This window comes from Amphibalanus amphitrite, unplaced genomic scaffold (genome assembly GCF_019059575.1).
Source record: "Amphibalanus amphitrite isolate SeventyFive unplaced genomic scaffold, NRLGWU_Aamphi_draft 000093F_arrow, whole genome shotgun sequence".
NCBI lineage: Eukaryota > Metazoa > Arthropoda > Thecostraca > Balanomorpha > Balanidae > Amphibalanus > Amphibalanus amphitrite.
This window is the reverse complement of record NW_024881589.1, coordinates 671,210-689,773: the sequence shown is the minus strand read 5'-3', so window position 1 is coordinate 689,773 and position 18,564 is coordinate 671,210. Positions and strand designations below refer to the sequence as shown.

General features: G+C 50.6%; 1 protein-coding gene across 1 annotated transcript in view; it reads left to right on the top strand.

Annotated features, from left to right (window-relative positions):
* LOC122380207 (acetylcholinesterase-like) overlaps positions 1-16,997 on the top strand; it is a 28,781-nt gene extending 11,784 nt beyond the window's left edge. Inside the window, exons 2-4 of the mRNA XM_043363169.1 lie at positions 4,310-5,816; positions 7,141-7,325; positions 16,252-16,997. Coding sequence (XP_043219104.1) covers positions 4,310-5,816; positions 7,141-7,325; positions 16,252-16,430 — 1,871 coding nt within the window. The 3' untranslated portion in view covers positions 16,431-16,997. The remainder of the gene's footprint in view (positions 1-4,309; positions 5,817-7,140; positions 7,326-16,251) is intronic.
* The last annotated feature ends 1,567 nt before the right edge of the window (positions 16,998-18,564 follow it).

Genomic DNA, 18,564 nt, shown 5'->3' with positions numbered 1-18,564 from the left:
CGTTTGGCTGGTCTTGTGTCCGTGGGCCTTATGTATCCATTTCGGTTGGTTGCTTTTTGACGGCTAAGCATTTTGGTTTGGGAAAACATATCCATTGCATCGAGGTGCTCGTGTCTGATAAGCATGCGTTCTACTATAGAACATGTCATGTGTAGTTTATAACAAAGGTTGACGTAGGTTATTGAAAAAATGATAGCGATCGATGAATTACTTTGTAGAGGTTTGCAACATTTATATTTTTAAGAATACTGTTGCTCGTCATGCAAAAGCGATGATTGGAATTTGGACAAAATTAAATGTTCTTTCCAACTATGCCATTTTCAACTGTCAAACGTACCAGGTTATGCAGTAAAACCCATGTAATTAAGTAAGTCATTAACAAATACCATTCTCTCCAGCGATTTGTTCTGCACCTTGTTTTTGATCAATTAGCTTTTCACAATTTTTCCATGAGAGGCGGTACCTTTCTTTTGCCAACAGGCGTTGTTTGAACCCGCTCCGTCAAACAGTCACCCGAAAATAGCATTAAGTCCCAAATATGTCCGAAACGTAAATTTTCCAGCATAAGTGCCCTCACGGGTGCACGTGGCGCGTGCCATCCCTGCACCGCACACCATTCGATAGCCCTTTCGATTCTCTACACGATACTGTGTTCCCCGTGCCGATTGGGCCCACGGTTACCGAGATACTGCATGGGTACCGGACCAGTGTCTGGCATATTTAGCCATTTTCGCCCGATTTTGCAAGCCGATTTATACATGTAAAGTCCATGACGCGAATTTGCACTTTTTGAGCACGCGCCATGTGCTCGCAATCGATCCGATCGAGCTGAGACCCTCAAAGGCACGTTGCCCATCCTTGATCTATAAGTTGCGCAAATTTCAGCGCACTTGGCGCAACGGTCGGGCCCGTACCCCGCGCTAAGTAACACCATGCCGGGACCACGATAGCAGACAGAATCTACGTCACCACATCACCACGCCACAACAAACCCGGCCCAAGGCAAGAGTATGCATTTAGGCCAGGTCGGGTCAGGTCAGGTCAGGTCAACCAATAGGAGTCCTGCCGGGTATTCGTAGTACCTACGTGTCAGCCGCCTCTGGCAGCTTCGTAACATGTTACGAAGGCACCAAAACTACTTCGTAAATGTTCAAATGGTTGTTAAATTCGGATTCAGCTCCAAAAACTAGCCTGGAAACATGTATAATTCGAAAAAAGTACCGAGGTCATCATAGGTAATGAATGACCTGACCTGACCTTCAGGTGACCTTGACATCCACCCTAATGCATGGGAGCAGCATCAACTCACATGTTGTTTGAATGCTTGAAACCACGAAAGACTGCAAACGCGCGGCTAATGCGAGCCGGCATACGCCGAATCGCGATTCTGGCCAAACATGGTCTCGGAAAGTAGGTCACAGATCAAAGGTCATTTGGGTCAGGGTCATGAAATTTCTAGGGTAGGGTAGAACTGATCAACGCGAGGGTACTGAAAGTTTGGTCGTGATCGGCTGCTTTTTACGCGAGTTATTTGCGAAAACCCTTAGGGGGTTGCATCATCCCCTCCCCTGTGCCGGCGAGGGTTAAAACTTCTTGTGAGCGAATTTACGTAATGAAGAAGAATAAATCACAATATACTACAGCAGCCAATAGATGACTTAGGAGTTAGGACAGGCACATGGGACTGCTTAATTAAATCTTGTCCGACAGAAGCAGGCAACAGTTCCGTTTGCATAGGTAATGAATGACCTGACCTGACCTTCAGGTGTATGCTATGCATATTGCGGAAGGGGCACATTTCGCCCTCGAAAGATACGAATTCATACGTCATAGTAACATATTTCTGTCATGGTCAATTCGTGTAGATATTGAACACTGGGTGATTACCGAGCTATTGTTCTATCAAAATTTTCCGATTCAAACTCGCTCAGGGTTATCGTACAGGTAAAGGGGGCCCGCTCAGCAGAATGCGTATGTAATATGGAAAGATTCTGAAAAATGGGTGGGGGGCCCGCACACTAGGGGGCCCGCTTTGGAGGCGATGACCCCCCCGAAACGAAATCCTGGCTGCGCCACTGTATAGGTGCATGGAATAACAGTAGGTAAGTGGTTAGCGCGATATTTCACTTGAAACGCCTGATTGATGCATCAACAATCAACATAGATCGGGCAAACTTTCTCATCGCATGTCAGCTCGGGTTCCGAATAGCTTGATTGAACGTCGTCACTCGTCGAGGCCCCAGGTGGCTCAGAGTTCACGCTCGAGTTAACACGATTTTTCCTGGCTGGCAAATCAGTAGTCGGCACCGGTATCACGGTGAGATCTGTCCCCCGGGAAATGCCTCCAGGTTGATGGAAATGTCTGTGCGGAGGCTGTGTACCGAGCGCTCGGGAGACTGACGGACACAAAGGGCTGCTTGGACGTTATGTCGGAAACTGAGGGACCCAGAGGGTAGGGGACTTACCAGACTGCCGATTTCCCGAGAATAATGGAACGGACGGGTCCAGTCAGGGGCGGAGAATTGTCATAATCCCAGGGGGTGCTTTTCTAGCATCTGGCGAATGGAAGCGTCGAATTCTTGCGTAGAAAAGCACATATAGTTACGTTTTCCCAGCAACATCACTCTCCTATCGTCTTACGCAAAGCACTTTGCGTCTCAGACGTAATTTAAGCACCCCTGAAGCACTATTATATGGTGACTTTTGAATATCAGGGGGTGCTCGAGCACCCCCAAAACCCCTAATTCTCCACCCCTGGGTCCAGTGATTTAACGAACATACACCGGATCTAAATAGCAAACAGAGTGTTTGCAGTAAAATAGAATTAATGTGACGAATCCCATTTTGACATCAGTCCTTGCAAACAGGGATTGGTTCATGGGCTGGTATATGAATTATTAGCTGTTGTTTGTTGTCCGACAAGTCAAGCAGGCATTCCGAAGGTATAGATATGGCAGGCCTGGCGCTTTCCTCCTGCAGTTATTGCATCAAATGAAAAAATGTAGGTACCCATACCTACGCTCACTGCAAAATTGAACAACGTTCGTTTTTTATCAATAGAATTTCGCATTGCGGGGAATGGAATAGGGATGGCCTATAACAAAGGCATAATGCACTTATTATGCATAAGCACTAAGCAGTCGTTGAACGCGTCATCCATGATCACTTCTTCAATCAAGCTGATGCAATGTTTTGGTTGCATGCTCATACCTTCGCCCACAGATGCCAAGTTCTGTCGTCGTTTCATCCCAGTAATGAGACCTGCCGCGTGACACAATGCCGTAACAGGCTGTGGTTATGCTTCAGTTGGTGCTTGGTAGTATAACTATAGGTACTGCCCTCCAGTAAAAGGGTGGCTGATCCGCCGATGTTTTTGCAATAGACTATAGCGTTGAATGACACTGGCACTCTAGTAAAATGACTTGCAGTAGAAATGGAAAGACATTTCGCTCGGACGGTGCGGCAATGTTTGTTAACAGCCTACAGTCACATTCAGCAATACTATGCGACGTTGACGACGACCTACTTGATGCTTGGAGGGTCGCACGGTGATAATTTGCGATTCCTTATTTTCGTTTTTGCTGCCTTAAATTTTCGCCTCAGTATGTTCAGTGTTCACGCATAATTAATTGATCGATGTTCCTGGGAAAATTCCGAATTTATCTCGCCTTAATCTCTTAAATTTGTATCTGGTCAATATTGGTACAAGCCGACAATGCTGTTTCTGTGATTCGGGCTTTGATTCTGACTGTTTCTGACTTTGGCGTGCGGCACCGGATGGCGCTGCTGACTCTAACACTGACTCGGCCCTTATCTCCGGCAGGCCTGCGTCACCGGACGGCACTGCTGACTCTGACTCTGACTCGGCCCTTATCTCCGGCAGGGCTGCGTCACCGGACGGCGCTGCTGACTCTGACTCTGACTCGGCCTTTATCTCCGGCAGGCCTGCGTCACCGGACGGCTTTGCTGACTCTGACTCTGACTCGGCCCTTATCTCCGGCAGGGCTGCGGCACCGGACGGCACTGCTGACTCTGACTCTGACTCGGCCCTTATCTCCGGCAGGGCTGCGTCACCGGACGGCGCTGCTGACTCTGACTCTGACTCGGCCCTTATCTCCGGCAGGGCTGCGTCACCGGACGGCGCTGCTGACTCTGACTCTGACTCGGTCCTTATCTCCGGCAGGGCTGCGGCACCGGACGGCTCTGCTGACTGTGACTCTGACTCGGCCCTTATCTGCGGCAGGGCTGCATCACCGGACGGCGCTGCTGACCCTGACTCTGACTCTGACTCGGCCCTTATCTCTGGCAGGCCTGCGGCACCGGACGGCGCTGCTGACCCTGACTCTGACTCTGACTCCGGCGCTGTCAGCCGCCGCTAGTCCCGATGACGACGGCCTGGTGGTACGCACCAACAAGGGACTGGTGCGAGGCACGCGGATGACGGCCGCCACCGGCCGGCACGTGGACGCCTGGCTGGGCATCCCGTTCGCCAAGCCGCCCATCGGCCCGCTGCGCTTCAAGCACCCGCAGCCGATGCACTCCTGGGCAGGGATCCGTGACGCCAGGCATCTGCCCAACTCGTGCTGGCAGACGGTCGATGACTATTTCGGTGACTTTGAGGGCAGTTCTATGTGGAACGTGAACACGCCGATGAGTGAGGACTGTCTATATTTAAATGTGGTGGTGCCGCGACCGCGACCAGCACACCTGGCTGCCGTCATGGTCTGGATCTTCGGCGGCGGTTTCTACAGCGGCACCTCGACGCTGGATGTGTACGATCCCAGAATCCTCGCGTCTCAGGAAGGTGTGGTCCTCGTGTCGTTCCAGTACCGTGTGGCGTCGCTCGGCTACCTGTACATGGACACGCCCGCGGCGCCCGGTAACGCCGGTATGTTCGACCAGCTGATGGCGCTGCAGTGGGTGCAGGACAACATCGCCGCGTTCGGCGGCAACCCGCACAACGTCACCCTGTTCGGAGAGTCGGCCGGAGCCGCCAGCATTAACATGCACCTGGTCTCTCCGCTGTCTCGCTCGCTGTTCAGCCAGGCGATCCTGCAGTCGGGCTCGGCCACCAACCCCTGGGCAGTGGTCGACAAACGCGAGGCGGCGCTGCGCGGCCTGCGGCTTGCAGAAGCGGTCAAATGCAACGATACGAGTGCCTCGGCTTTATTGGACTGCCTGCGCAGTACGGACCCTAAGACTCTGGTAAACTCTGAGGGGTTTATGGCCGGCTACTGTGAGTTTGCCTTCGTGCCTGTGATAGACGGCGCATTCCTTGTAGAATCGCCGAGCGCCTCCCTGACCAGCGGCAACTTCAGGAAGGTCAACCTCCTGATGGGCAGCAACAAGGACGAGGGGTACTTCTACCTGAGCTACTTCCTGACCGAACACTTCCGGCTGCGTGACAATCCGCCGGTGACACACGAGATGTTCCTGGACGCCGTGAAGCAGCTGCACCCGCGGCTCACGCCCCCGGCCCGCTCGGCCATCGCGTTCGAGTACACGCCGTGGGGCAACCTCACCAGTTCGGCACATATGCGTGACGCTATCGACGAGATGGCCGGCGACCGGCAGTTCACGTGCGGCGTGCAGCAACTGGCCGAGACGTACGCGCGCGCCGGCGCCGACGTCTACATGTACCACTTCATCCAGCGGAGCAGCGCCTCGCCGTGGCCGCGCTACATGGGCGTGCTGCACGGCGACGAGATCCTGTTCGTGTTCGGCGTGCCGCTCACCAAGCGAAAGCAGTACAAAAGACGAGAGGTCGAGCTCTCCTGCAAGATGATGCGCTACTGGGCCAACTTCGCCAAAACCGGGTGAGAAAAGGAGCTGAAGGGCGTAATTACACATCGTACAATAACTTGAGTCTACGTAAACAAAAACATGCATATTTTTGGTTAGGTATTTGAATGACGGGGCACTCCCAATTCCAGGCGTAAATTACACGTTGCCCTTGGTTTCTTAAGCCCTTAAATTGGGCTGAGTCGACTGGCAATTGCCACGCAGCGTCACCTAGACGGTCTATGGCTAGGGGCCCATCCCGTTATGATATCCAAATGTCTCTTTAGGACTGGCAGCCTGGATACTCGAACGAATGTCCCGGACGGGCATCCCCTAATAAGCCCTTCCCGGTTGTCGGAGAATAACCGTTAGTGTAGAACGGGAATAATTAAGTAAGAATGAGGATCGATCAAATCCGAACTCTGGAGCATGAGAGGTCGAATAATTGACAGTTTACCCACACAAATTACCTATCAAATTTGGTAAAAGTACATTAGTGTTTCTGTGTTGTAGGCGACCTCGGTCCTCGGCTCTATTGTTTAGATCGTTGGACGGTTAAAAATCTTTTAATGGAACAGAAGTTGTGGTGCACCTAATGCTGAGCTCTTTACATTACATTTGCCCTGCCTACTTCCCTCTGCAATCCACTGCCTCTGCGACCCATTGACTTTCATTAGGCTGAACTATTTAGATAAATTACCGGGCGGGCACGCCTGCATCTTAAATTACCTTTCAATTACCGTAATAGCACCGAGCACGTGCTTCTCTGTAGGTAAACGTCGTTCAGAAACTTTATGCAATGAGTTCACTTTGAAATATCAAGTGGCATTTAACCTAAAAGTATGGCATGTTTTAAATATTGTACATATAATTGAAGATGAGCGTAGTTGTGAGTTGAGACAGCATAAAGCGCTTCTTAGAAAACAGCTTCATGTTTCCATCACAGGTCGTCCGTCCTCCTTTGATCCTGGTGACGTCGAATTCCCAGACATGGCGTTGCTTGGATATTCAGGCGCCCGTAAGTTGCACGGAAAACGAAATGAAGACAGTCTACCAACATTATTAAACACGCTGGAGTGTACGAGCGGTATTTTGACCAGCCGGAATCCTTTTGATACTTATGTGTCTCCATAGCAGCGAGGTCAGCAGCTCATTTTGAACCCAATGTCGCAGCAAGGTAGTATATACGGACATGCAGATGCATACATAGTTAAGAATCCATCCAATACCTGGAGGGTGATTGGATGGATTCATATATGTACATTACACTTAGCGCTTGTCACCGAATCTAACCTCCACCCCCATCGCTTTCATCACGTCTCCCGTGTCACTGAGCTGTTTGTATGTGTTTGTTGACAGCGACCCAAACGCTAGCGGCGGCGACTCGGACCACCGTCCTCCGCTGGACCGGTGGCCGCCGCATTTAGCCACGGCGAAGAGCTACCTCACCCTCTCGGTCAACTCGTCAGCGGTCGGTGTGGGCCTCAAGACCCGGCGCTGCGCCTTCTGGCTCAAACACCTGCCGCGGATACAGGCCGCCACTGGTGAGAGATAGCACCAACCGCGGATATATGGGCAGCCACCGCACTGGTGAGAAATAACACATTTCTTCTATAAGTTCTTATCACGGTCAGAGACAGCGACTGGTGAGAAAGGATGCTCAATGCAGATACAGGCCGCCACGAATGGTGAGTCGGGACTCTGGTCGATGATGAATCGCAGTACAGCCTCTCTTCAGACTTGAACATACAGGGTGTCCCATAAGTTCGTTCTCACATTTTATTTGCATGTGAAACAGAGTACTTTGCTTTTTGATATATTTATGACCCCTCAATGTGCTCCCCATTTAATAGGCAAACACATGAACACATGCTGCGGCATGCCAACCGGCATGTTTGGCTGCATAGCAGGCTTAAAGTTAACCCAGACTGACTTGACATGCGCCGTGAGCTCCTCGAGGCTGGAACAGCGCTACGCTTCGACGAGCCTAAATTTCAGCATAACCAACAATTTTTTATGAAATTTTGATCCGATGAGGTGCCTGGCATGTGGTCTTGCCACAAACGCCTGTCACAGTCTCCTTCCACCGCTTTTAAGCTTTGCTTGGCCTGTGCACTGATGCACTGTCTTGCCTGAAGATGGGCCTACGACCTCTCGGATGCCATTTTCTCCTCTATAAATGTGTTCATACTCGCGGTTCGAGTTCAGCTTGAGGGCTGAAACTCCTCCTAGATTTTCTTGGAAGCATTATGCTTCCCAAAGCTGTTTCTGGGACACCAATCGCAACCTGGTCAGCGTCTGGACGCCTATAACCCCACAATACCGTGATCTTGGCCTTTCGCATAGGAACATAACGGGACGAAACGGAGGGCCTCCTCCTTCGCCCTTATGGGGTTGTTTTCGGGTTTGGACGGGTGTTTCATCTCGAACGTGGACTAGTTAGTCCAGATGACCTGGTTGATGTCCTCAGCCATTTAGTTTTTTTAGCCTCAGGCATAACGAAACTCATGTTTGGCCATTTTAAGACGTTTTTGACTGTTTTGAGCCCTCCGGTAAGCAAAGCTTAAGTCACCTTGAGTTATGTACCCCGTAAGAACAATTTTAGACAGCTGGTAATCCATCCTGAAAAGTCTGCTTACCAACTTTCTAACCCTTTGACCTTTTTGATGGCCACTTTGGCGCCACACAGTTTTGGCCACATGGCTCACTCCTGAGAGCTGACAAAAAAGAGGATAAACTTGCAATGATTGACTCCCGACAAATCATCGGTGTCACTTGCTGACTGTGCGTCCAGTTAGCGATGGACATTGTCTACAGACTGGTAGGCCTCAATCACCCTCAATCGTCGCGAATGGTCACGTGCTGACTAAATACCGAGACGTACCCGTATTGGAGACCTCTATGTTGCGGCGTTAGCCGTCTGTGTAGGAAACGGGCTCTCTAGCAAAAACTATTTTGTCTACAGAAATTAGTTACTGTGGAGCATATTTCTACCAGCCATGGCAACCACGTAAGCTCAATAACGAACCAATTTCAGCGTGTCTTTAAGCAAGAGAGCCTAAAAACGTAAAATTTAGGTGAGAACGAACTTATGGGACACCCTGTACCTATGCAGATTCACGGTGCGGTGGATTCATCAAGCCAGAGCGAGGGAAGACTGCCAAGTTTGGGTAACCGAACCACTTGACCAGGGGAGTGGATGAGGATGTCGGGGAGGAAGGGGAGGCTTTAGATTTAAACCGATTCGAACAGAGACTCGAACCGACTTCAGTCGTTCGCGTTGGCTTACCGGTACTCCCTTTCCTCGTTTATCGGATACTCTGAAGATGGTTTACATTTGGCATTTGCCTACATTACTTACTTATCTCGGCTGTAAATATGTCGCGACTAGGTAGGTAGGTAATAGCTCCTGTTTAAGGTGCGGGGAGTAATTGGTAAATAAGCATATAAAAACGGAGAAGAATAAAAAGACATGACAAAGAAGAAAATAACACCTCTCTTGACCCCCTACCTGGGTGCAGCTAATAGTGGTTGGTAGTGCTTTAGCGAATTGATGCAGCATTAACGGCAGATGTTCGTGCCACCTTCTATTATAACAAACTTTATGCTAAGCTCCGTGTGATATCAATTTCACTGCAAGTCGTCGTTACCAGATGATGCATTGTTATGCAACGGTCAAATTACTTCCAACTCCTTCCGGGCTATTGGTCATATGTGCACATTATTAGGCCAGTTAACCCGCGCCCCACTGGTGTCTGTGTATAACACGCCCTACTGGGGGGGGGGGGGCTATTCATAGCCCCCCCTCCTAACTCCGAAACTACTGGGCCGATCGTCAAAATTCAAACGGCGTCTGATAGCCCCGGAAAAACTGTCGAGCGAAACCTAATTTCATTGACCTCGAGGTCACCGATGACGTCACAGGTCAGGTTAAAGTAAAAATTATTAGCACTTTGGCTTGTTCACATTTTGGGCTCTGGCCGCCGTCTTACAAGTCAGATCAGGCTCATTTTTGGTTTCCACACTCGTGAACAGATGCTCTAAATACCTTGCGGGTACCAAACTTGTACTTTGATTTTCAGGTCAGGGTCAGGTCATCACAGGTCACGAAAATATTATATCATGCGTCGGTCACGTGACACATGTTTTATGGTCCATTTAGGCCATAGATTTCGAATTTGATGTCGTCTATGTCATTCGAGGTCATTTTGAGTCGAATTTAGCTTAGGTCAGGTCACTTTCAGGTCAAAAAAGGTCAAATTTTGAAGTTGAAATTTTTCAACAAAAAAGGTATCTATTGGATGCAGTTTGAGCTCAGGAACACGATGGTGCCATTTATATTGGTGTACGATGCCAAATACGTACTGAAAAATTGATTTGAAAAATTAATAATTGTGAATTTTTTGCAATAATGCGTATAACTTGGCCATTTTTGAAGATATTTAGCTAAAACTTGCTAGAGTTAGTCATAATCATGCGTTCTGTCACATATATTCCGGTTTTTTTCGAAAAGTCAAATACTTTTTGAAAAAAAATATAAAAATATAAATTTTGAATATTATTATATAAAATTTTCGAAATTTTCAAAATTTTGAAAATCCGAGATAGCAGTTTGATAGCGCGGTCAATTCTGAGTTCTTTCATGCAAAGAAATTGGATCTAGCTTAAAAACTGAGCTCTTGGGAGCGATTGCCGTGGTTCAATGTTTTGCGTCGAAATCGGACGAACATGACGTCACTCTGACGTCATTTCCGGCCGACTTATGGTAGGTACGAAGTTCAAATTTTGACACAAGGTGTCAAATTGATGCAGCCGAAGGTACTGAAAGTTTGGCGTCGATCCGTCAAGCGGTTTGGAAGTTATTGCAGAAAAACGGGAGGGGGGGCTATAAATAGCCCCCCCCCCCCCCAGTGGGGCGCGGGTTAAGTGAGCATGATGCGCGAAAGTTTCATGGTCAAACTATAGAGATTGGTGCTACTAACCCCTGGCGTTGCTTTAGTAAATTGCGACCACGTAATGACAGACCGTAAGATATATGATGACACATTCCCACTTATTATGTCTGCACGCATGGAACACTAGGCCTTTATTTCGACGGCTGAACTGCAGTGAGCTCCAACGGCGAGCTTTTAAGAGGATCCATTTGTCAAATGACCTGGAAAATTGATGGCTGTCTTCATCAATATTTCTTAGCATTCGCGTTCCAGCCTTATGCTGACCAAAGGTTTTCGCCTTTCCAAGGAACCTTGCCGCTCCAAGCTTCCTAGATTATCTGTGGCTACCAATCCCTAAAGTCATCCTTGTGGCCCAGTGCATTTTGAAGGTTGATCTCACCAACTTGAAGGTCGGTGTGCAGCGCTCCACAATGACCACCTGCAAAGTTACGACCCTGGTTTGTGCTTGCAGTGACGCCAACACAGCTATGTTCTGCTTTCTGAGCGTCTCCCGCCACTGACTTGTGCCCGTGACGTCACCACGGCAATGTGCAGCGCGGTGCTCAGTTGGCCGTCGGTCGGCGGAGTTTGCAGGCCGAGCGGCTCTGGGCGGCCATATATAGCGGCGGACGCGAGACAAATGCGCCACCCGCCGACCCCAGCTTCGTCGAACTGTCTCTGTATTATGCATGGCCGGCGCTAACCGCCGTCGGCGAAGCGGAGAACAATGTCGCCCCTCTCAGAGAGGGCAGTCTGTCGCCCGTCAGAGACGTCATTGCGGTCCGGCTAGACAGTGGACCGTGACGTCATTTGGAGCAAAAATAACACGCCAGTGTCGATACCTCGAGTGTCTAATGTCTACATCACTTTATACTGACAAGAGATGAGCCGTCACCGTCTAATCGAGACTGTCCATCAGTTTACAACTCCCGCTGGGCCCGGGCCTTTGGATGACCCGCTCGGCGGCCTCGTTCCTTGGATGTTTCACTCGGTGGCCCCCGCTCCGCCGGCCATTCGGTGTTCGTCGGGGGCTCATGACTCGTGCGACGTCCGCCGGCCGCTCCGTCTGTTATTCATGCTCTGTCTGCTGACCCCCGGCCCTCCCCCTGGCAACTGTCTGTCTGTCTGGCAGCCAGGGGTACTCTTGAACTTCGACTCTACCTCTCGTAGTAAGGCCCCCGTGCGCAGACTGGTGGCGACGCACTCAATGCCCCGGATCCCACAGCCAGCCTCCCATAGAACAGTGGCCTCGTCATGCTCCGGTCAGACACTGCGTTCCGTCGGACAGCTGCCTCTCCGCAACATGTTCTGCCTGGTGACCACGCTGGGTCGCCGCATCCCGTCTGGTGACCGCGCTGGGTCGCCGCGTCCCTCTCCGCGCGGTGGGTCGGTGGCCGCCGCGTCTCGTCTGGTGGTCGCGCTCGGCCGCCGCGTCCCGTCTGGTGGTCGCGCTCGGCCGCCGCGTCCCGTCTGGTGGTCGCGCTCGGCCGCCGCGTCCCGTCTGGTGACCGCGCTGGGTCGCCGCGTCCCGTCTGGTGGTCGCGCTGGGTCGCCGCGTCCCGTCTCCCCGCGGTGGGGCTGTTCCCGGCGGGTGCCATCAAATCGGCCGTGATTGCGGCGCGCCGCCAGCCCCATCGGCCGCCATTTCGGGGCCGGCGATTGCCGTTGATAGAGCCCGCCGGCCATCCCGCGGGACATTGGCCCCGCGGGAGGCATTAGCGGACGCCGTCCCGGCGCATCATCCCAAACAAGATGTTTATGCAGAATAACGGCTACCGTCTCCTACAGCGCGCGCTGCTGTGGGGTATACCTAATACCTATGATACACCAGATGCATTACACATTCATGTCAGTACTTTGCCAAGTCATTTGTTACGATTCAGTCATCGTCCTTCGTTGGATGACAACTTTAGGATTATTTCTTATAATATTATAAGAATATTTCCTTGCGTTGAATACTAAGGCGCATCTTTTACCTAAGATGTTGCACGTAGCGTCAAGGCATCCAGCGCCTCGCTCAACTTCTGTTCACTGTGCGCGCTATAGTTCCGATCCCCCAGGGTATATAGATTGTGCCTAGTGCCGAGCATGCTTCCTGATGATATGAATTCATGGTCCAATGCATCGCAAATTAGAGATCCTACGGCATAGGTCATAGCCGAATCACAACGTTCAATGCGTTCAATGAATAAACAATAGATTCGTTACAGGGACAATAAACTGCTGCAAATTCTGCTGAGGACAATCGACACTCGTCAGTCGATTTCTGTCAAACCTAAGGTTTCATTTATTAAGTAGGTGTTCATCTGATCTCAGTGCGACCTAGGCCCAAGGAGGAGATCTGTACATAATTTCGGCACTCCCATAGTCCCACCTAACTTCAAAATCGCAAAAATATTTTGAGCATTTATAGCACCTTTCCTAAAGAAAAATAACGTCATGAGACTTGTAATTAAACATTTTCATACCCATGTCAATGAAAATGATCCGCGAGAATTTCACCTCTGTCGGTCAGCGTTTGTCTGCGCTTTCCAAGACCCGTATATGGTCGGTTCTTTACTGTCAGCCTAGACACACACGCGGACAGATCGGAACATCCTCCCACCACAGAGCCGTCTCCGCACCCCTGACCATCAATCCCTCTCAGCACGGGCGCTGCCGACAATCCGTTGCTGTCGGCCGAATCCATGGCTGTCGCTATAGCGCAGCCTGTCCTCCATTCTTCAGTGTGATATCTTGCAGCCGAGCGTAGCCGATAACCTATCACCAAGAAAGATCCCGCGTGATGGCCTACATTCTATAGGCGTCGATGAAAATGGGTGAGCTGAAGATGCAATATATGTCCGATCGGTTACTTTAGCCCATTGAATTTCGATGGGTTGCAGTCGCGAAAAAGAACGAAAATTTCGATTCTGGGGCGGCAAAAGCAAGCTTGGAACACACCACACAGCTTTTTATCACTGATTATCTCGGTTCTGCTTCAACAGAGGACCATCCAAATACCCTTTAATGGTCCCGGTAGCCCTTTGAAGCGGCCCAGTCCGGGCATCGCGTGACTGCTAACGTCTCAGCGAGGCGCCGCTAATTTACAGCCGCATAAAAGGCCGTCGAAAATTGCAGATAAATCGTTCCGTTCAGGTGATACGTCCGTTATTCGTGTGTCCTCAGCAATGGTCCGGAGCGATAGGGCTCTGATGGCGTCGGTGCACCGTCGTATCAATATATATCGGTTCGGCGAGCGTCAACTTTTCACCGGTCGCCGCGTCCACTAACTCAATGTCGGTCAATTGCCGCTGCCACGTCGCGTCGGCGCCAACTTAATCCCGTAATCCAATAAAGCAGGCCCGGCATCAACTCTTGCTCGGAGAGTGGTTTTCGGCCCGGGGTCTCGCCGGCCGGTGAACTACCTGGAAAACGGTTGTCTGATACGACCGGTCGCAGGTCGACTGCCGGACGCCGGACCGAATGGCCAAACTATTTGGAGGAGCGAGCGCCGACTTCTACCGATGGCCGGCGCCGTTGCTTTTACGGCGTGAGAGTCGTATAACCTGAATGGCCCTCTGGGTCCAGCGACCCTAGAGGATCGTATCCATGGGTGCAATATCCCCGCATTGATGGTGCGCGTCACGAAAACAAGCGACGCGTATTGTTAGCGTGTCGTGACGGGGTTTACCCGCGAGAGGGGAGGGGAGAACCACGGACTCCGTGCAGGGCGTTTGCTCCGGCATAAGCACGCGGCTGAGGGCGAAGCCATTTAAAGTCGGTTCTTCGCTTGATAGTCCCTCAGCATCTGATTAATGCTAAAAGTTGGAACCATTAACCCTCGCCGGCCGAGGGGGGAGGGCGGGTGCCGCCCCCCCTATAGGTTTTCGCGATAGCTCCGAACACGCTGGCGATAGAGAGCTGAAACTTGGCATACCTGACCTTTGATCCAAGCCGCATCTTTTGACACCAACCGCATTTTTGGGTCAGGTCAGGTCACTGACCTATGACGTCATAAGTGAACCTCTGCACGATCTTCAGATGTCGCAACTTCGCAACGCCCTCACTGCCAGAGGAGATGTCACAGGGAAATGAAACTTGCAGGATCTAGTATCCATTATGAGTCTCACAACTTATATATCTCGGATTTTTCCTAAAGGTCATATGAGGTCAGGTCATTTTCGTGACCTCACCATTACCTATAAGTCAATAGGGAAAAGTGAAAACTGCTATTCTGGCGCCGGGAACGATCTCCAACTATCTCAAGCACACAGAATCGTGATTTGATGCACTCCTTGCAAGGTTAGATGCGTCACTTTTGCAATGTTGACCTTCCGTGACGTCATTTATGACGTAATCAAGGTCATATTAGTTTTTCGTCAATAACTCCCGATCAAATTGAGCTAGCGAGTCGAGAAAGCCACCAATGGACTCAGGAAGACCTGCCGAATCGAATGATATGCGACATGACCTCTTTCGACCAACTTCGTGACCTGGGGGTGCTGACCTGACCTTGACCTGAGGTCAACACCCTAAGTTGACCTGACCCGAACAAAAAGTATATCATTCGACGCGCCTGAGCGAGGCGAACACGATGCTGCCAAAATCGCGGCTCTGCGGCCGTTTTTGCGAAGTTATTCACCAAAAACTAAACCGTACCCTGGGGCACTTGACCTGACCTCAGAGGTCACCAGTTGACCTCGGACCTTAAAATCGGGTACCAATCTCTGCATCTCGTAACGGCGCACACGCTCGTTTTTTCCGCGACGCGCTAGCTCCACCAGGGGCGAAACGGCGAGGGGGGGGGTCGTACCCGCCCCCCCCCCCTCGGCCGGCGCGTATGTAGAAAACCAATAGGTCCGGCGAGGGTTAAGACTCCGTTGCTGCGGATAGCAAAGCCAGTTCTTTGGAAACCCACAGTTCCCACATAAATTTACAAAAGTGTACGGGCTACTACGACAGAACTAGAAGTTGTTCAAGCAGTGTTTCTAAGCAGTGAGATTCACTATCCCCTTAGCTGTTGCAGGTTAATAACGATGTTCTTTCATCCTTGCTAAACTTCTTTTAGATGGTGAGCTTATATGATCTATCAAACCCCTTTACGAATGAGCACTGAAACTTCAAATGCCTCACGGAATCAACCTAATCATTTACTTTTAAGTGCTCCCAGCGATGTTCATTAGCGCTACATGATCATCAAATATAATGCAATTGTTGAGTCGTGGCCGTCAGTTTTTTACCCAATGTATTATTGTAATGCCGTGGTGCCCCACCGATGACCGAGCCAGTCGTGCTCACTGCTCACTCACCCGCTGGAGCTAATCTGTGTCATGCCCTGTGACCCGCAGAGGGTGCCGCGGTGACCTGACCTGTGACTTGCAGAGGGAGCGGCGGTGACCTGACCTGTGCCCTGACCTGTGACCCGCAGAGAGGGAGCCGCGGTGACCTGACCTGTGACCTGCAGAGGGTGCCGCGGTGACCTGACCTGACCCTGTCCTGTGACCTGCAGAGGGTGCCGCGGTGACCTGACCTGACCCTGTCCTGTGACCCGCAGAGAGGCCGCCGCCGGCCGAGCGGGTGCAGTGCGGCGACCTGGCCAGCACCAGAGGCGGCTCGGCCGGCCGGCGGGCGTCGGCCGCCGTGCGGGCTCCCCTGCCGGCCCTGCTGCTGGTCCCCCTGCTGCCACTGCTGCTGCGGACGTGTACCGACACCGGCAGCCGGGGCCGCGACTGACGGAGGGGAGTCGGGACAGCGGCCACCCCGCGCTGCGAGATCAGCTGGGCTCCCCGCACCAGCTCCGGCATTTCTAGTGACTCGAATAGAGACACAGAATCAGACGATGGCCCATTTCAGCCCGTGTATTCCGGCCTACCCTGACATGACAGCCGGCCAACCGGCCGGGTCACGGGGGGTCGGTCAGGGGTCAAGGGTCGGTCAGAGGGTCAGGGCGCTCTGCACCGCCGCCAGCCGACAGACACGGTTCGCTGGGAGTGGCATACGGACATTGTATCCTCATTGCCCGCCGCTGACGGCCCACGGCCCCGTAAACGTAGTTCAAATGTTGTCACAGGGTCCGTCGAGCGGCCAGCCGCAGTGTGCCCTGGGGCCGCGTCCCGGGGGAGGTTAACGATCGGGAAGTTATCCGTGTCAGCGCCCGCCGGCTCCGCTGGTAGGCGTGCGTCTGTTGTGATATGAACGTTTTGTTTCAGTGGTGTCAAACTTTGCAGGGGTTGCGAATTTATTGTTCGTTTAAATGATCTACTATAGTCGTGTTGAATGTAACCGTAGTGTAGAAACGTCGCTTCGATCTTTACGAAATGATCCCGTTCGTTATCATTTTAACTCTATCTATCGAGAGGAAGGGGTGGATGCTGATTTGATGCGGCAAGACGCAGCAGCCATGTGACTATATCACGGTCATTTTGGCATCTCTTCCACATTCGAGCCGTACTCAAACTTCTTCATATCCTGTTCATGGGTGCATGCTCTTTGGATTCATATTCTCACTCATCGCAAAGGGCATGCATACAAGTTTAAGTTGATCAATTTCTGACCCTAAAATCCAGGTCAATTTAAAATACTTACGCATTTTTTGCGAAAACTGATCGTTAAAACCATTAATACCTAATACAAACACTGATTGATACACCGGGCCCCAAAGTGACCCACTTATTCATTCAGATATGTCAAGCCAATCTCGCTGCGATAGCACGCAGGCCATTTTTTGAGTGACGTCATTGGCCAACTTTTCCGTAAACATACATATCACAGATGGCTGTTGACTGTTATTGAGATGTTATAGATGTTATACCTATACGTCCATGCCTACATATCACCAGTTTGTTGACTAATCGAATGACAACAGTGAGCTGGCCGAAAATGTAGGTATTTAGTATACGTGGCTATTGAATATTGATTAGGTGCTGTTGATCGTTCTTAGACATTGACGCATTCGCGTAGTAGTAGCATAGACGTCGGTAAATTGCTCGTGAACGCTAATGAAAAAGCACAGTAGGTACATACCTATAATCTATATGTTGCAAAGTACGAATGCAATGTAGCCATGCAAGAATTCGGTGAACTTTTATATACCTTCACTTGTTTGTTAGCGATTAGCGAAGTCTGCCGTTTTGAATTTTCGTCGATAATTTGATCGCATGACTGGTCAGTAATTCGTCATTACTATGAGACGATAACAAGCAATTCTTCCTTCCATATCATGTTTCAATAAATGCGTGCATTGTTTGACAACCCAATCTCGACATGTTCGATGTATGTAAATCATTCTGCCAGCCATTCATATTTGACGTTCTAGGTGTTCTAGGGGTGGTGGTGGTGAAGGGGGGGGGGGGGGTAGGGTGTTTTCATGGTGCGGCTTGGGGGGGGGGTGTTGAATGCTGTGTATTTATGCCGTTGATTGACTGCTGGGGTTAACCGATAGCGTGATAGTGAATAATAAACAACAAAGGTAAAGCTGTTTCACTCCTTTTTATTGAACCACATCTTCGTCACAAACAACTGGCATATTTTTTGGCATTTTGGCATTTTCATTTTACATACTTTTAGCTGTATTTGTACACTTCTACGAGCATCACACACACAATAATCCAACCTGACGGCCGGAAGATAGACAACGACCGAGTAAAAGCAATTTCGCACAAATACATATGGATCTTTATTTCATAGGTCGCGACAATCATGTCATACATAAACATTTAACAAAGCGCACCAATGCGAGATTCAACGCAATCAATGACACCCCAGCTTCAAACGGGTGACATTCCGACTAGTTCCATGCCGAGAATAGCCCTTAAACGGGAACATTCTCCTAATCATTTGGTTAACCACTAGGCGCATTCCAGTCTAA